Here is an 18,198-nt window from a genome sequence, read left to right on the forward strand (position 1 = left end):
GCAATAAGCGCGGCCAAAAGTGTTAGTTTTGAAAAAAATAAACAGTGTTAGATTTAAAATTAATTTATAAAAAAGTGTTAAAAATAAAAAAATTCACATTGCACAACCAAAGATAGGCAAGACTGACTACAACAAACTAACTTGACCGCGACCCTCTCACCCCTAACCCTGTTCGCCTGTCTTATAAGCCGTATTTTTTCCCGCGAACGAAAAATATTTTTCTCTCACAACAAATCAGCCATCAGTACATTCAGTTATGGCTTATTAGTCAAGCGAACGGGGCTGCACGTTGGGTTTCAGGTGAAAGGGGACTACAGGAGAGCAGAGGAGTACTACTCCGCCGACCCCGACCACGGCGAGCTCTTGTCGGAGTACGCCAAGCTGGTCTGGGACGTGCACCGCGACGAGGAGCGCGCCTCCAGCTACTTCGAGCGGGCAGCCAAGGCATCCCCGCAGAACAGCCACATCCTCGCCGCTTCCCGTGCTCTTCCAAATCTTGAGTTTTCCAAAACGAAAGCAGCGCGGCGCGGACGGCCGCCAACTTCTCAGCTGGTAAGTTTTCCTCACCGCTGCGCATAAGCGTGGACTTCGAAATAGAGCTCTCCCAACTCCGGCAAAGCCCGGCCATGAAACGTAATGCCGCCATGAAATGTTCAAGGCTTTTATAAGCTCTCTAATGCTCATGCAAGCTCACAAGGCTCAAATCTTGCTCTCAAATTCAAAGCTTACCTCACCTTTTCACTCCAATCTCATAAGGGTGAATTGGAACCGTCACAAGGCTAGTTTGTAGTTATACAACTAAAAAAGAGCTATAACCATTGGATGAGGCGAATCAACGGGCCAAAATCCAAGTGCTCGCCAGAGTGCCAGATGGACAGGCCCTAAAGAACGAATCTTTGTTCAATTTGCGCTGCTTATTAGAGCGGCAGATGATCCGCGAATCATGGAAGAAGAGGATAGAGCAAAAACTAGGTACAGTGCGTAGCAAACTCTTCTTCTACCAGTAGGGATCCAGTCATCATGCAATGTACCATGTAGTACATAACAACGTACGCCTAGCTACTTTGCACAGTAGTGCTACGTACAGGTACGAGTGCTCTAGAAATTGCAGTATCTAACGTGCAGTAACAGACTAACAGTAGTAGTAGTATTTCTTTATCACCTGGTAGGAGTATCGCGCATGGCCATGGGTACGGCATTCATTCCCAGGTGTGGTAAAGGTGATGGCAACTGACCAACAAGGGAGTCAAGTGCGGCACATGCTCCCTAATAACGACTTCAGGAGGCCGGAGGCGCGCATTATCTCTATATATATACGTTGCCAATTATGTGCTTCAAAACGATTACGCCCAACGACTTAAGACCAACAGATGTGATATCTGAATTTGTAAAATAGAAAGCTAACTATCCCTTGATTTTCGGTGGCTATATATAGCCAACTACAGGAACTTGATATGTGATTTTGTAAAATAGCAAGATTGTTGGGAGCTTCTTCTTTTTTAAAGAGTTTTTTATTTCATAAAATGGTTAAACAATGAAATTTGGCTAATAATTTTAGCTAAACTTTTGGAGTTGCTCTAAGCACGCATTATTTGGAGGATTGCCAAATATGGACTACATTCCAGTGTACAGATAAATTGGAAAAAGAAAAAAAAGATTATAGAGATAAGTGCGCGGCACAGCCTCCCCCGGGAGATGCCGTCCGTTATCAGCAGCTGGTACTCCTCGTCTATTAATACGCAGTGGTTACTGGTTAGCTAGTACCTGATTAGCAGGAAGAGTGAAGCCCTGAGTGCAGTGAGCTTCGCCCATGGCAGTTGCGTGGGCGTGGGTGCTTTTCATCGCCTGTGCATTGGCACCCATCCCGAGATCAAACGGTGCCGGTGAAGGGGAAAATTAACGGGTGAATTTCTGTGTGTATGTCTCTGGAAAAGTTCAGCGGTCTTCAGTGCCACTGCTTTAACTTTTTTGTGCCCTCTATGCCACCGCCGTCAGTTTAGGCTCTAACGTCGTCAAACTGCAGGTGTAAAAAGTCAAAAATACCCTTAAGTCTAAATATGTCATTAAATTTTTTTGAGCGTCTTAACGACTTCAAATGAAAAAACTCAAAACTAGAAAGTTGTAGATCTCGTCGAGATCTATAATTTTCGTAATTTTTTTGCGAAACTAAATGAAGATAATTTTTTTGATTCCGCAATTTTTCTAAGATATCTTCATTTAATTCCGCAAATTTTTGATTTTTCTAAGATATATTAATCATATCAAATTATATTTTTTTTCCGAAACTAAATGAAGATAATTTTTATATAAAAATTATAGATCTCGACGAGATCTACGACTTTCTAGTTTTGAGTTTTTTTATTTGAAGTCGTTAAGATACTTAAAAAAAAATAATGACATATTTAGACTTAAGGGTATTTTCGACTTTTCACACTTGCAGTTTGACGGCGTTAGAGCTCAAACTCACGACAGTGGTATGGAGGGCACAAAAAAATTGGAGCTGTGGCGCTAAAGACCGCTAAACTTTTTCAGAGACACACATGGTATTGCGATCTTTTTAATGTCACACAGGAAATTCCCCAAAATTAAATATGTCCTAGGGCATATGGTTTTATCCTCATTGCTGTCGGATTCGCATTGCGATGGGTGCGAATCCGATGGCAATGAGGATAGGCGCACATGTCCCTGAGGATGGCTGTGAAGCCGGCCACAGACTATATCACCGTCACTAGTACAGAAACAAGCTGTACTTTCGGTTGGGAAACCCCTTCAGTCCCGGTTTTCTAACCGGGAGCACGAATCCGGGACTAAAGGGTCCCTTCTTTACTCCCGGTTTCTCGTCCGGGACGATTGGTAATACCAACCGGGGCTAAAGAGGCCTCCCGGCCTAGCCACGTGGGCCGGCGGGGCTAAATGTTTTCATTTTTTTCTTTTTTTGTTTCTATTTTCAATTGAAGATTCGTTTTGGTATTACCAACCGGAACTTTAAAAAACCATCGCTGGCCATGCGAACAACTACTATCAAACACACTATGGGTTGCGAGCTCATCGCTGCAGCCGGAATCCATCGATGTATCCCCCGCACAAAGAATTGACCAATCTGCATAGAAGGATTAGCGCAAAGAATTAACCAATCTCCCTATAAAAAATGAATAATCTTTCTTGTTCTTCCCATTAAATGTTTCATTCATTCATGCAACCGCAACAAGAATATAAAGGAAAAAATACATTACTCTGACAAAGTTTTAAAGTTTTGGCCAACATGATTAGGAATTTTACTGGTGTACTCACCTCACTTATCCAAGCACGACTTCAAGGCTCCACGGGGCTTTGTCTTCCTGACTTGCCGCAAGCGCTGCATGCATGGACTCCGTGAGAGCGACCACAGCGCACATTACCTGGCCAAAAATAGCCAGATCCACTACACCTAGAGTGCCGCTGCCGCAAGAGCTTGCGCCACGAACTCGTTGGAGACGTAGCTCCTAGGCCCGCGTGACGCCACCGCCGCACGGCCGGTGCGCCGCAAGCCGACGTGCAGCCGTCGTCGTAGCTCGGCTCACACAATGGCGCACATCTTGGAAAAGGAGATCCGGTGGATTGGAGATTGAAGAGAGAGAGAGAGAGAGTGAAGACTGAAGAGAGGATGAGATGAAGCACTGGCGTGAGGATGTTGAGAAGATAAGGATGAAGAAGAGGAGTGAGAAACTATTGGAGGTGGTAAAATTTTTGCCAAGAAAATTTTTGGAAGTCCCGCGTTAACATAAACTGTTGGAGACAGCAACCGGGACTAAAGATCCCTTTCTACTCCCGGACGGAGTCTCCGAGTAGACTTTTACTCCCGGTTGAAGGGACCAACCGGAAGTAAAAGTTAACCTTTAATCCCGGTTGGTAGGTCAAACCGGGACTAAAGGTCCTCTGCAGCAAAAGCCTGCCGCAGTAGCCGTTGGACAGGGACCTTTAGTCCCGGTTGAAGCTACTAACCAGGACTAAAAGTTTCTCTAGTCCCGAACGCAAAAAATACCGAAACTAAAGCAAAATTTCAAAGCGGATCAAAAAGTCGTTTCTCTACCGGTGCGTGGCTGTGGCCTCCAGCACGCTCGTGGCCGTTTCACGGTTTCCGGCCATGGCGGCGACGCCCGCCCGCTCCACCTCCCTAGCTGCGGTGCAGCGGAGACTGCGCGAGATCAGCAGCAGGAAAGTCGCCACTGTCGCCCATGTCAGTATCTAGTCATCGAAGCTGACATCATCTTTTCTTCTCGCATGGCATCGGCGGGGGCGCTGATGGGGGCAGCACGATCATCGCCGCTGGCGCTAGAAACAGCCATGCCAGGGGCGGCTCCGACGGAGCACCGTCCGTGCTAGCTAGAAGCAGTCCGGTAAGGCAGACGAAGCTGAAAGCGAAAAGCCCTCATCTCTGGTTGGCTGGCGCTTCCTCTGCCTTAGCTTGGCTGCAGCTCTTGCGTTTTGTGGGAAATTTTGCATCCAACGGCGCGCGCGGGGGGCATATGCCCTTGTGGGCAAAGAAAGCTTTTCCTGTGCGTTTGCAGTTGCTCGTGTTCTCGGCGTACCCGCTTTTATCGGGAAAACAGGATCCTCCTCCCACCGTCTCCCAGTCCGGCCCAAAACATGAGCCCGCTCTCCACAGCTCGCGGCCGGGGGGCAAACTGGACTACGGCCGCGCCAGGGCCCACGAGAGCGTCCGAGAGCGGGCAAAGCTACTGGGCCACAAACCCGTCTCTCTCCTCCTCCGCCGAAATAGCTCAAAGGGGCGTCGTCTTCACGGGCTGGGCCAGTTCTCCGACCCCATTCCAGCACCAGCCCAATAGTTGTTTGCTGCCGCTAGGGTTTCGTTTCATCGCGGACGACCGGACGTGGCCGTCACGTTTTTCTGCGTCGTCCTCCGCGCCGGCAGTACCATACCCAACCATAAACCCCGCGCCGCCCGCCTCGTTCCACGCCGCCGCACACCAGCAACCTTCTCAGTCCTCACGCGCAGCTCGGACAGGCAGCTCAGAGCTCGCGAACCAGCCATGGCGAACGGGGACGCGGCCGTGGAGGCCGTCGGGAACGGGAAGGAGGAGCCGGCGGCTCGCCAGGCTTCGACGTTCGCGGAGCTGGGTATCTGCGCGGAGCTGGTGGAGGCGTGCGACGCCATGGGGTGGAAGGAGCCCACCAGGATTCAGGCCGAGGCCATCCCCCACGCGCTCCAAGGTACTGCTATCCCACTCGTTGCATCCAGTGCACACGCTGCGCGGCGCGCCCTGTGGCGGGCGGTTGCGGCTTCGGCTGCGGACTCTTAATTCGGCGGCCGCCTTGGTTTTCGCAGGGAAGGACCTCATCGCGCTGGCGCAGACGGGGTCCGGGAAGACGGGCGCGTTCGCGCTGCCCATCCTGCAGGAGCTGCTCAGCAACCGGCAGGCCGAGCAGTCTTTCTTCGCTTGCGTGCTCTCGCCAACGAGGTGGGTTTCATTTCTCAGTCAATTACTTCGTTGAGGGGCGACGCACCAGTATCTAATTTGGAGTGTCCGTGGTTGCTAATCAGAGAACTGGCGATTCAGATCGCGGAGCAGTTTGAGGCGCTCGGATCAGCTATTGGTTTGCGTTGCTCAGTGGTGAGTGTTATCATTGCAATTATGCAAGCGAATTCCTTTTGGCTGTCAGCGTCTGAATGTGGCAAATCGTGACGCATTGATACAGTTGTACTTTATCTATGTTACAACGTTCTTATCTTAGTTATGCTTGTGACTTTATGATAAGTTGAGGTACCCATCTCTTCACTTTCCCCCACTTCCACCACAGCATCGCTCAGTTCTCTGTTTTGACATAGACATACTTGCACTATTAGATTAGATGCATTCAAATGTCACCTGGTGATATTGTATTTCTCATGCCTATTATTTGACTTTGTGCCTTTGTGGATACCTTGGTTCTAGCTGACATTTTATTCTTTCACCAGCTTGTTGGAGGAGTGGATCGGGTGCAACAAGTGTTATCCATTGGAAAACGTCCGCACATTGTGGTGAGTGTTATACATTTCCTGATTTCCTCTACTTATTCCAAGCTAAAGTTCCTTTCCACATTTATATAGCAAAAGATGTTTTTGATGACTCTAAAGTATGTTTCCAATCTGTGTTACTTTGAAATGTATACATTAAATAAAATTGCTTCTGAAAAGCCACCACAATGGATCGGCATCCTTATCAAATCCTGCTTCTCATTGAGCTCTTGGAGAGAGTCATTGCATTAAGCCTGAGAAGTACTTTGTAACAACAACCATACCAGCTTTGATTCTCTTTGGCTCTTCCATACTTGCACATATTGTTTTGTCTTCATCTGTACTAACCTTCTCCGTAATACTTCCTTCAAAACCTAGGTTGGAACTCCTGGCCGTCTTTTGGACCATTTGACAGAGACTAAAGGTTTTAGTCTTAAGAAAATCAAGTATTTGGTATGTATTCATTTTTCTTATATCTAAGTAAAAAGTCTCAGGGTGTATGTCGTGAATTTCTTGCTAGATACTTCCTTCGTCTGGAAACGGATGTAGTTCTAGCGTAGTACCGAATCAAAGCATCTTAAGTGTGACTATCCTTACATTTTGGAGCATATGTCTTAATTTGAGATAACTAGTTGAATAGGTTAATTTTTTTATTATTGTTATGTTCTTTTGTATTGCTAGGTATTGGATGAAGCCGATAAGTTACTTAATGTGGAGTTTGAGAAATCCCTCGATGACATTCTGAGAGAGATCCCTAAAGACAGGAGGACTTTCCTTTTCTCAGCAACTATGACCAAAAAGGTTTGTGCACAGTGTGCTTATTTATTTATGAGATGAAATTACTTAACTTATGGAACCTTTTAATCACACAAATGAAATAAATTAATAATAGCATTAAGTTCTTGATACGGGCATGTTCATTGCTGCCATTGGTAATCACAATCATATGGCAGCACTTCAAAGTGCCTGAGATGATCAAAGAGTGATGGTGTCTCATATTTATCATGGCAAATGTTACTGTTAGTTGATTTTCTGTTATTTCATACTAGATCTTTCTTTCCTAGTGTGATCTTTTCAATACAATCAGTCCATATTTTCATGGACTAATTTCATTAACACCTCTTTGCATGCGTTTTGTTTGACTAAATGAAGCTCCCTTTCCAATAACTTAGGTAAATAAGCTGCAACGTGCTTGCCTCAGGAATCCTGCTAAGGTGACATTCTATCTTTGCCTTTTCAGTTACTAAGCAAAGAGTTGACATCTTGGGTCTACTTTATTTTCTCTACTTGTGTTTACAACATTTTTTTGTGGAAACAGGTTGAAGCGGCCTCCAAATATTCTACAGTAGATTCACTTAAACAAGAGTTCTATTTTGTTCCTGCAGATGACAAGGTCAGATATTTGCTCAAAGCCTCCACCTATATGTGTTGCTGCTGCTGCTGTCCTTGCTGCTTAAATGATTTTCTTCAGTCCATGTGATCCAAATCCATGCCCTCAAGACTTTTTTGTGTTATCATGGACAATGCATGATATGCTTAGCTCTGTTGCAATGTGTGATCTTTTCTGGTTTTGTCCTAAGTCAAAGTAGTCTAAGTTTGACTAAGTTTATTGAGAAGATTATTAACATATACCACATCAAAGCAAAGAAGTAAACTACAAAAATATGTCACAATGGATCTAATGGCGCTTCTTTGATATAGTAAATATTATTGTTCTTTTATATAAACTTTGTCAAACCTCAAGTAAGTGAGTAATTTGACTGAGGAGTTAGGACAAACCCAGAAATGCTTATATTCTGGGAAGGAAGGAGTACTATTTTGATAAATACATGCATGTATGTCAACTTGCATTGTAGTGGATCTACAATTTGCTTCAAGTTCTTTGTTATTCACTCTATGCCTAGTTATAGCACCTATCCCCTTGTCAGCCTAAAAAAAAGGGCGTACCCAGTGCAGAGAGCTCCCGCTCTGTGCGGGGTCTGGGGAAGGGTGTTAGTGGCAAGCCTTACCCTCGCCTGTGCAATGCGAGGAGACCACGACTCGAACCCGGGACCTTCCGGTCACAGGCGGTAAGACTCTACCGCTTGCACCAGGCCCACCCTTCATCCCCTTGTCAGCCTAAAGAAAACAAATGCAACAGGCTCTACCATTTCGGAAGTACTTCACAATAACATATTTTCTCACTCTTTTACAACAAAATGGTTTGAACCTTTTGATACATAAGTGAGCAACCAACCAAATGATTGGAACCAATTTGATGTTTCGATTCTTCTTGTGTTGCATGTCTCTGTTAACTGTCTGGACAATCCCCAATTCATTTAATAAGCAGTTATGGAAAATCATGGCTGCAATGAATTTACCGTATTGAATGTCGTTAACCTAATTCAACATGTGTTATGGGCGGACTAATTGAATTCTATATTGGTTACCATTAGTCCATCACGGCAGAGTACCCTTTTCCATCATTTGTCTCTGATCTACCTTTTTTTATGTGAATTTCAGGATTGCTATCTTCTTCATGTTCTGAATGAGAGGCAAGACAGCATGATCATGGTCTTTGTGCGCACATGTGAATCTACTAGGCTCCTTGCTCTTATGCTGAGGAATCTTGGTTTGAAAGCTATGTCTATCAGTGGCCAGATGAGTCAGGTTTACTTTCTTTGACTTAAAATGTCAGACATATAGATAATTATATGACTATTCCATTCAGTAGGTTAATCCTTCTGTTCTGTGAAGTGGATTTGTCTTGTTTATGTCTTCCCTTTAATAATACTTTTTGTTTATTTTTCTTTATTACCAGGACAAGAGACTAGGTGCTTTGAACAGGTTCAAAGCGAAAGCTTGCAATATCCTTATTTGCACTGATGTAGCAAGTCGTGGCCTTGACATTCAAGGAGTTGATATGGTCATCAATTATGATATTCCAATGAATTCTAAGGTCTCTTTCTGTCGGTTTGAGTACTTGTCTTGGGCCATTGTGATTTCATTTTAACTGCTTACAATTAGATGTTCAAATAGGATTTGTTATGGTCTTAAATTTTATGCTGCGCGATATGTAGGATTATGTTCATCGGGTGGGTAGGACCGCACGTGCAGGTCGGTCAGGATATGCTGTATCTTTGGTGAATCAATATGAAGCCCAGTGGTTCGTGCTGATCGAGAAGCTCCTTGGTAATTACAGTTTTTTTTCACCTTTTTTCTTCTTAGCAATTGACAGCCATAGCTGGAGATGTCATTTTTCCAAAGCCTGCCTCTCTTATCAACTACGATTTGCAGGCAAGCAAATTGACCAGCGTAAGGTGGACAGAGATGAAGTCATGATACTTAAAGGGCCCATATCCGATGCAAAGAGAATTGCACTTACGGTACGTCCTCCTTTGAAATCAGTATCGATTCTGTAATTTTGGCGCCATTCTTGCTGGTAGCAAATCTGTGCAAAAGTATGGCTATCTGCTGGCGCTTACAGTTACTGTCATGCTACTTATCTTGCCTTGTAGAAATTGAAGGATTCCGGCGGCCACAAGAAGCGGAGAAAGGTGGGAGATGACGACGAAGAGGTGGAAGATCATTCTCATTCTAAGAGACCGAAATCCTTCAAGAAATCAAACAGACGATGAAGGCTCCGGAGCTCGCCTGATGAGTTAGAATCCCGAGTGTACAGCTGCTTCATTTTTATCCAAGTCCTCTGTGGTTCAGCGCACACCCTGTGGGTTTGCAATGATGCTTAATGCTTTAGCTATATACTTAGGGCCAGTTAAGACTTTTACTTGTCACCATTGCTTCCGTTGACGCAAGTCTCCCAATTTTGTCATCCCGACCCAAACCATGTTACACAAGGAAATCATTTTTATTTTTGCTGAAGGCTGAGCTATTTCATTGGAGTCTTGTTAACTACTGGGTCTCTTTTGCCCGAAGGCATAGGCAGCCGTCGGCATGTGTTAACAGATGACTGAAACAGGGTGTTTCAGTGCCTTCACAGGGGTGATTGGGTGAAAGAAAAATGCAGCTTTATACGACCATACATTGTTTATATAGAGCGCACTTCTTTTTTTTTTTTTGAGTTCATTGTTGACAATTATTTGTCCTTAATTCTTTGTTGGTATTTTCCTTTCACTCACTGGAAATAGTGAAATTGCGCTAGAGCACCGCGGTTATTAATGTACTTAGTACCTAGCATACGCCTCCAAATACCTGAACGACAGAAACTCAGAAAGCGCAAAAACCAAGCAAGCCTGCAAAAAGCTGCACGCTACAGGAGCAAGAAACGTCAATGCTGTCGATCCGTGACATGCTTTTTTTTTTTAATTCTTATTTTATTTGAGTAGTATCATGTTTTTTTTGAAAGGATTGAGTAATATCATTAGATGTCGATTCCATGAAAATTGTAAGCTTCGTTTCATTTTATCTGAGTTGGATCGTTTGGTTTGCATTAGTTATTTTATTTTTTGAAAGATGCATTCGATGTCTATTCCATGAAAATTGTAAGCTTCGTTTCATTTTATCTGAGTTGGATCGTTTGCATCCCAAAAGCTGCGATGCTGTCGATCGGTGACATGTTTTTTTTGAATTCCTATTCCATGAAAATTGAAGTGAACTATAACCAAAAGAAATAGACATATATATGAACTCCATTTTGTAAAAAAAAATATCAACTACATAAATTGTATATATAAAGATCAAAATCATATCATAGATTAATTATTAATTATTTTGTGATTAATTTAGTCTAAAAGTTTATTTTATTAGACTAACTATTTCTTTCTTCATGTTTTTGCAAGCCAAAAACTTTCAACATTTGATTCCGATTTGTTTGTGGTGTGCCAGGCCCAAGCAATAGTGCAACGCTAGGGCAACACACAAGAACCTTGATAGCAAGCTACCATATTAGATTCTTCTCCACAAAAAATAAATTTGATATCATTATGGACACATGTCCCACGTATCAAATATTAAATTGATAAGAACAGATACTACGCTTGATCTTAGCCTAAAGATCAAGAAATATATGAGTTGCCTTGTTGCTATGCACCTTCTTTTATACACGCCTCACCTGACTTATGTCTGCCACCCTTCGGTGTGGTACAATTCCTCAGTTCAATAGCTGATGTTAATCTCAATCTGAGGTTCGTTAGCAAAACAAGGCCGTGTTAATTATGATGTTAGGCTTAACGGTCCATTAAGCAATCTTGGCCTGGGCTTGATGGGCATTGGCCTTCTCTGACTGTTCAATGGGCCTAAATCCAGTGCACACAGCTAACGAAGGCCCAGCGCAGAACCAGATTGGCCTTCTCTGATTGTTCAAGAACTACTTTATCAAGATATTTTGTTGGTTCATTTTCTCTGTGTGACTTCCTTGGCAGGCAGCAGGCTGCGATTTTTTGGCATGCGCTAATCAAAGTTGAAGACCTTTCTTCCTCTACTAACAGCAGGGTAATCTAACTGAGAGAATTTCTTATTTGACACCAGACAAATGATCTGTTCCTTTCTTGGCCCTTAAAAAAATTCCGTTCCCTATTTGACACCGAGTTCAACTTTCGTTCCTTATACGACACTCCGTTGGGTTTGCCATCCATGAACCGTTAACCGACATGTGAAAAGACGATTTTGCTCCTGTGGGCTCCACCACCCTTCTCCCTCCTCTCCTCCCTTTCTCCACGGCCCGGCTCCCAGGTGCACTTCTCAATGTACCATAGCACTTCTCAATAGCATTTCATCGAGCAGGTGATGGGCACGTGCCAGTCCAGCGCCCAGGTGCAGTGGCGATCTTGGCGCGGCGGCGGAGGCACCACGCACGCGCGAGGCCGGCGTGGCGCAACTCGGAACGGCGGTGGCAGCAGTCACGTGCGCACGCAGTCGTCTCTGTGCGGCGGCAGTGACGGCATGCACGCGCTCTGCTAGGTGCGGCGGCGGCCACCAGGTCGGCCATGGTCCACTCGGCGGACGCCATGACGTGCAGCGGCCACATGCTCTGCTGCACCGCCATGCTCACTAGAACCTTGCTTGGCGTCCTCCTCGGACTCCTCCTGGTGTCACCACCGTCCGGGGGCGGGGACCCGGAACGGAAGCTCGCTGCGCTGACGCCGGCGAGCAGGTCAGGCAGCGTCTTAGGCCTCTGCTTCAGCGGCTGGTGGTGCCGCTGCTCGGTCCCACGCCCGTGGAACGACGCCGACCGCTGCTGAGCCGTAGCCACCGTCACCGCCTGCCGCTGATGCTTGCCGCCGGAGCTGCTGCTCTTATTCTCACCGTGTGGCGACGCCAGAGAAGGCATCACGCGTGCCATGACTGCGAGCGCCGGCCGGCTGCAGAGTGGGGCTCTAGACGTCGATCGAGGCGATCGATCCGCTAGTGACGACTATGGACGAGTCACGTTTGGTGGTGGCGGCAAGGCTCGCGGCGATCGGACGACGAGGCGGTCAATGCTGCACAGGTGAGCTCCGCACCGAAGGACGCCGGATCTCACAGGGAGGAGCCGAGCCGGAGGACGCCGGATCTCGCACGGAAGCGGGTGCGCCAGCAACTTCTTCGGAGGCCATGGCGGTGGTGTGAGCCACACGTGCGCGGACGCGTGAGCGCTTCACCGAGCAGGGCCGTGGAGAAGGGGAGGAGAGGAGGGAGAAGGGTGGTGGGGCCCAAAGGGGCAAAATTGTCTTTTCACATGGCAGTTAACGGTTCACGGATGGCAAACCTAACGGAGTGTCGTATAAGGAACGAAAGTTGAACTCGATGTCAAATAGGGAACGGAAATTTTTTTAGGGCCAAGAAAGGAACGGGTCATTTGTCTGGTGTCAAATAAGGAATTCTCTCAATCTAATTCCTGGGATGCAGATGTGCAGTCACTTCTGATGATGGAAGCTTGCAAGCTACAAAAGGTGGTGTTGCCTTGCGCTTGGATTTATAAGATGGAGCATCCATGTTTTGAAAGACATGAAAGATGCCTATGTAACAAATGAGAGAACAGAACCAACAATAAATACAGCCAACTATACAGTATGAAACTAAATCTTGAATTAGCACTAGGAAAACAAAACCATGAGAGAATTTTGCCTAGGCTTGCAAGATGTTGAGAAAAAAAACTTTCTATGTTGAATAAGCTCACTACATTGGCAAGTTTCTCTACTGCATAAAAAACATAGGGAAAGATTCTTTGACTACCATTTCTATATGAAAATACTAGCACTTGTGTACTTACCTTGGTAAATCGACCGTTGTTGTTGATTCCACCTTTGTCTCTGTTGTTGTGGAGCAGAATTATTGACGACGATGTTTGCATCCTCCTGATATTTAGGGAATTCTACCCCCAAGTATTCTCCACATGTGTTTTGAGCATTGAATGCATCTTGAATGATCTGACGATCTTTCTTGTAATTAGCTCGTTGTTCAAGCGAATTTAACAGTACGTCTATCTTAGTTGACAATGCACACACCTCTTATGGTACTTCTTCACTCTCATTGCATAATTGAATGTTGCATGACGACCAGCCTTGATTAGAGGCTATCTTTTTTGTAAGAGTTTTAGCTTTTCCAAGGGTGAGTGACATAAATGATCCTCTAGCAGTGGCATCGAGTTGTTCATGAGCTTTTTGAGTTAATCCATGGTAGAAACTTTGCATGAGCAATCAATCTTCCATCCCATGATGAGGACAATCTAAAATGTATTCTTGGAAACGTTCCCATGCTTTTGAAATGGTTTCTCCTCTCTGCTGTTAAAAGTTTGAAATCTTTCCTCTTAAGGCATTGGTCCTGTCTATAGGGAAGAACTTTTCTAGAAAGGCCTTTGAACACTTTGCCCATGTATTGATGTGATCTTTGTTGATGTAGAACCACTGCTTCGTTCTTCCCACTAGTGAGAATGAAAACAGGCAGAGTTGTATGATGTCTTGAGCAACGTCCTTGATGACAAATGTGCTGTTAATCTCCAGAAAATTCTAAAGGTGAGCACTAGTATCTTCATGTGCCTTTCCGCTGAATGGGGTAGCTTGCACCATGTTGTTGAGGCTTGGCTTGAGCTCAAACTCAAGGTTGTTGGTTTTGAGTGTTGGTCCAGTGCGGATGTTCTCAGTGCTTGGAGCAGAGAATTCACACAGAGTCTTTTCAGCCATGGCTTCAGGAACTGGTGTTGAGCTTCCTCTTGATTAGGTTGATTCTGATTAAAAATTGTTGGTGAATCACAACCAAGTCTAAATACCCTATATAAGATATGAACAAAGACAAACAAGGGTAAGCCTGCTAAAGTAGAGGTTATGATTTTATCAATAAGTATCTATTTGGTCAATTCTCTTAGCCATGTGCCCCTCCCCGGCAACGATGCCAGAAATGCTTGTTGACATTTCTTAGCATCACTCTTTACTAGGTTGTCATCCCTAGCATAATGCCAGAAATGCGTGGTTGGTAATTATTAATGACACTTGTAAACTCAGAGAAAATTATATATAAATTAAAGTATCTACAAGCACACAAATAATATACCATTATTGCATTTCACCCAGGAGTATACCGAGTATAGTTATTTATATTTTATCCACAGGGAAGAGAGATGGGGTTATATTAGCATAGAGATATTGAAAAATATATATACTTATGATAAAATCACTCTCATGCTATGACAGGGGTAAGTCAAGAGATAAATAAATGATAAGTGTAAGGTATTAACGGAATTCCATAGATAGAAATAGAGACTCATAAAATATAGTACGACTAAGCAGAAGATTCGTTAAGAGCAAAAGATTCCTAAGTCATTTCATATTTACTAAGTATTTTGTACACCCTAATATATACACTCTCGTCTATAGTATAACTAACTTTGGATCTATGCATAAGGAACATTACTAAGGAAGATCAAGAACAGAGCTTGTCTCCCTTCATAACCGTGTTCTACTTGCTCTACAAACGGGGAGTGGACTACAAAGGACTCAATAAAAGTGTCACATCCACGATCTACCACATGACCCAGAGTGCAGAATGCATCCGCAGGCAAACAATATCTAAGCATGTCGATAGAATATCGTCGGCAGTCCTTCGAGGGGTATCCCACGAAAGTAGATTTATCGGTAGTGGTGCGCGTAATCAAGAATAAGAAGGCAACAGAGACACAAGAGTTAGATAGGTTCGGGCCATCAGTACGACATAATACCCTACTCCTATGGTCTGTTGGTTTGTATTATCTATCGTATGATATTGCATGTGATCAGATGCCTTAGGCTAAACTTAGGATCTATATGGGGATGTCGACTATGGGACCCCTGCCCCTCCTTATATGCTCTAGAGGGGTAGGGTTATAAGGAAAGTACCCTATTTGGTATTATACAATATTTTATTGTAGCCTTATGGTGCACGTCGAGTAGTGCCGTGCACCGCATGCCTTGATCTTGTGGGCTGGGCCACCTCTGATGGTGCAGCACATCTCTTGTCTTATGGGTACCGAGGGGCATATCCCCCACAGCTAGTCCCCGAGCGCCTTGTATCCACTGAGCAACACCATCTTGAGCTTGTTCGAGCTGTCCAACTTGCTGCTGATCATCAGGAACAGGTGTCTGACCAGTTTAACTGGGAGCCGAGCTATTGAAGCGAGTATCCGAGCAGTTGAATAGGCGTCTGAGCAGTTGAACTGTCATCCAAGCTATTGTCCGAGCAGTGGGAATGGTGTCCGAGCAGTTCAACTGTGAGCAAGCCTAGACTTACTCCAAGCTGAGGTTTGCTAGAAGGATGTAAGGGGCTCAAGATAAAATTTGAAAATTCTTCCACTTAGGAGAAGTGTAGCCACTTAGACTCCGTCAATAAGGAGGGTAAATCAGGAAAAGAGCACTACATTCACCGCTAGGTGAAGTGTAACCACTTAGTCCCTGAGCCTACTAGAAGATAAAGAATGAATCTTGTAGCAGGGTCAAAGAAAATAAATCTGAAAGCTTGCCGACGTCATCTGACATGCGCGTATCAAGACCCCAGACGTGCTGCCCAAGATCGGCACCCTGATCTGAACAGCCTGGAGTAGCTTGATAGCACACCGATGAGACATAGCAAGACCCGGCCGCCAAGGGAGTCCCCAGCTTAGCTGGAGATGCTTGCACGAAGAATCCGAACACCGAGGAGTCCCTAGTGTAGCTAGCGAGCCCCCAGCGTAGCTAATGATAAAGCCCATGCGATGAACAGTCCATCCAACTGGTCGACGACGAAGTGAACACCGAGCAGGTGTGAGCGCCGAGTAGTCCGACTAATTGGTTGGCAGTGAAGTATGTCCATTAGGTGGTTCAACCACGAAGGGAGTCCCCAGCTTAGCTGGAGACGCTTACATGAAGAATCTAGACACTGAGGAGTCCCCAGCGTAGCTGACGATGAAGCGATGAACAATTCGAACGTTTAGGAGTCCCCAGCTTAGCTGGTAAGCCCCCAGCGTAGCTGATGATGAAGCACGAGCAACGAATAGTCCGGTCAACTAGTCGATGGCAAAGTGAGCATTGAGTAGAAGCGACCGGCGAACAGTGCGATCAACTGGTCGACGACGAAGTCCATAAACCTAGCGGTCTGACCAGTTGATCGGTGGAGAAGTCCGAGCACCAGGTGGTCCGATCACCTAATGGTGATCCTGCAATACAAATATGTAGAACGGGTAGTACATGATGTAAAAATAAAATATATGAACTTCGAAGAAGAATCAGTAATGGTGATGAAGTAGCGTATGCAGCTCGGCGATCAGTTGGTGTGAACACTTAGTGTTATTCTAAAGATGTGTTTATATTTAATATAAACCGCCCGACCAGTTAGTGTGTAGCTGAGTCTCCAGCCCTAGCTAGCCTGTTAACCATAACACGGAGCGCGGAGCCTATGTGCGTGTAGGAAGAGCAGGGCGTCGCTAAAGAGGCGCTGCCGACCACTCCAAACGCAGAGGGCAGGCGCTCGTGCACGTGTGAAAGCTCTAGTTTGGTTTTGGCTAATTGATGAAACCCTAAGTCCTAACCTAGTTTATCAAAGTGGTTATGAGATAGGTAGCACTACTCCAAGTGATGAAGCAATGACGAAGATCATGACAATGGTGATGGCATGGTGATGGTCAAATGTTGAACTAGGAAAAGAAGAAAGAGAAAAACAAAAGGCTCAAGGCAAAGGTATAAAATGTAGGAGTCATTTTGGTTTAGTGATCAAGACACTTAGTGAGTGTGATCACATTTAGGATAGATAGCCGTACTATTAAGAGGAGTGTAACTCGTATCGAAATGCGGTTATCAAAGTGTCACTAGATGCTCTAACTCATTGCATATGCATTTAGAATCTAGTGGATCACTAACTGTTGACACCGTTTTTTGCACGTGTCAAAATAATCGGAGTGGACTAATCGGCAAGGGGAAAGTTATTGAATACCTTGATAGCCGATGAAAGCCAGCTTGCAAAGATGGTTGCCGATAGCTGGTGATGGTCGATGGAAAGGTTGATTTGGACTCGGGCGTTGCCGATGAGGTTGGAGGTGTTGTTGTCGATGCCGATGAAAGGGAGGCTTGAAGATTACTGCCGATGAAACATGGAGTATGCCGATGAAGGGAGGCTTGAAGACTACTGCCGATGAAACAGGGAATATGCCGATGAAGGAAGACTTGAAGACTACTGCCGATGAAATAGGGAGTATGCCGATGGGAAGGAGGACGATGAGATTTCCATCGTAATTGAGGCGGACAGGGAAATAGATAGAAGTTGATTTCCTTTTCTATATTAGTTAGAGTATGATTCATGTAAGAGTCACGTGTTTCCTTAGATATGGGACTGGTGTCCTAGTTGTGTTTGGTTGTGTCTCTTTAGATCAGGGTATAAATATGGAGTAAGGGGCAATGTAAAAAATATATATATCAATCAACATCAAAACCAACTTTTACTCCTATTTGCATCTACTTACTTTTCGGCGACTTCGTCAATTTGCATACTTTTTCTTTTTTACGAGTTCTCATTGAATCGGCGAGCTGCATCGTTTCAGCGCGACCTTCGGCGATTCTCGAGTTCCGCGTGAGCACCTCTTGGCCGTGACTTCCGGGCGTATCGCTGTTGTCAGGACTAAAGTGTTCGTATCTTCATCCTTGTCGATTAGCAGGTCAAATCGACTGGCACGCTTTGGATATCGATTCGGGTATTAGCCCTTTGTGTTTGCAGTATCCCCTTCTGCATCAACACATCTTTTGGCACGCCTGGTGGGACCAATCAATCAATATGTTCAATTCTGAGAT

General features: G+C 45.0%; 1 protein-coding gene and 2 non-coding genes across 3 annotated transcripts; 2 read left to right on the forward strand and 1 right to left on the reverse strand.

Moving 5' to 3' along the window:
• The first annotated feature begins 4,828 nt into the window (after positions 1-4,828).
• Positions 4,829-9,871, forward strand: LOC136509882 (DEAD-box ATP-dependent RNA helicase 10-like). The gene is made up of 13 exons (XM_066504471.1): positions 4,829-5,211; positions 5,327-5,459; positions 5,543-5,612; positions 5,957-6,019; positions 6,374-6,448; positions 6,677-6,796; positions 7,168-7,209; positions 7,314-7,388; positions 8,498-8,644; positions 8,796-8,933; positions 9,055-9,166; positions 9,272-9,360; positions 9,493-9,871. Exons 1-13 carry the CDS (start codon positions 5,031-5,033, stop codon positions 9,610-9,612), a joined length of 1,365 nt encoding a protein of 454 aa, XP_066360568.1. The 5' UTR covers positions 4,829-5,030; the 3' UTR covers positions 9,613-9,871.
• A 934-nt stretch (positions 9,872-10,805) lies between these two features.
• LOC136511834 (U2 spliceosomal RNA) lies at positions 10,806-11,002 on the reverse strand. Its single transcript, XR_010772871.1, has one exon. It is a non-coding gene; the product is annotated as a U2 spliceosomal RNA (small nuclear RNA).
• A 2,619-nt stretch (positions 11,003-13,621) lies between these two features.
• On the forward strand, positions 13,622-13,728 carry LOC136512572 (small nucleolar RNA R71). Its single transcript, XR_010773153.1, has one exon. It is a non-coding gene; the product is annotated as a small nucleolar RNA R71 (small nucleolar RNA).
• The last annotated feature ends 4,470 nt before the right edge of the window (positions 13,729-18,198 follow it).

The sequence above is a fragment of the Miscanthus floridulus genome, chromosome 1 (genome assembly GCF_019320115.1).
Source record: "Miscanthus floridulus cultivar M001 chromosome 1, ASM1932011v1, whole genome shotgun sequence".
Lineage (NCBI taxonomy): Eukaryota > Viridiplantae > Streptophyta > Magnoliopsida > Poales > Poaceae > Miscanthus > Miscanthus floridulus.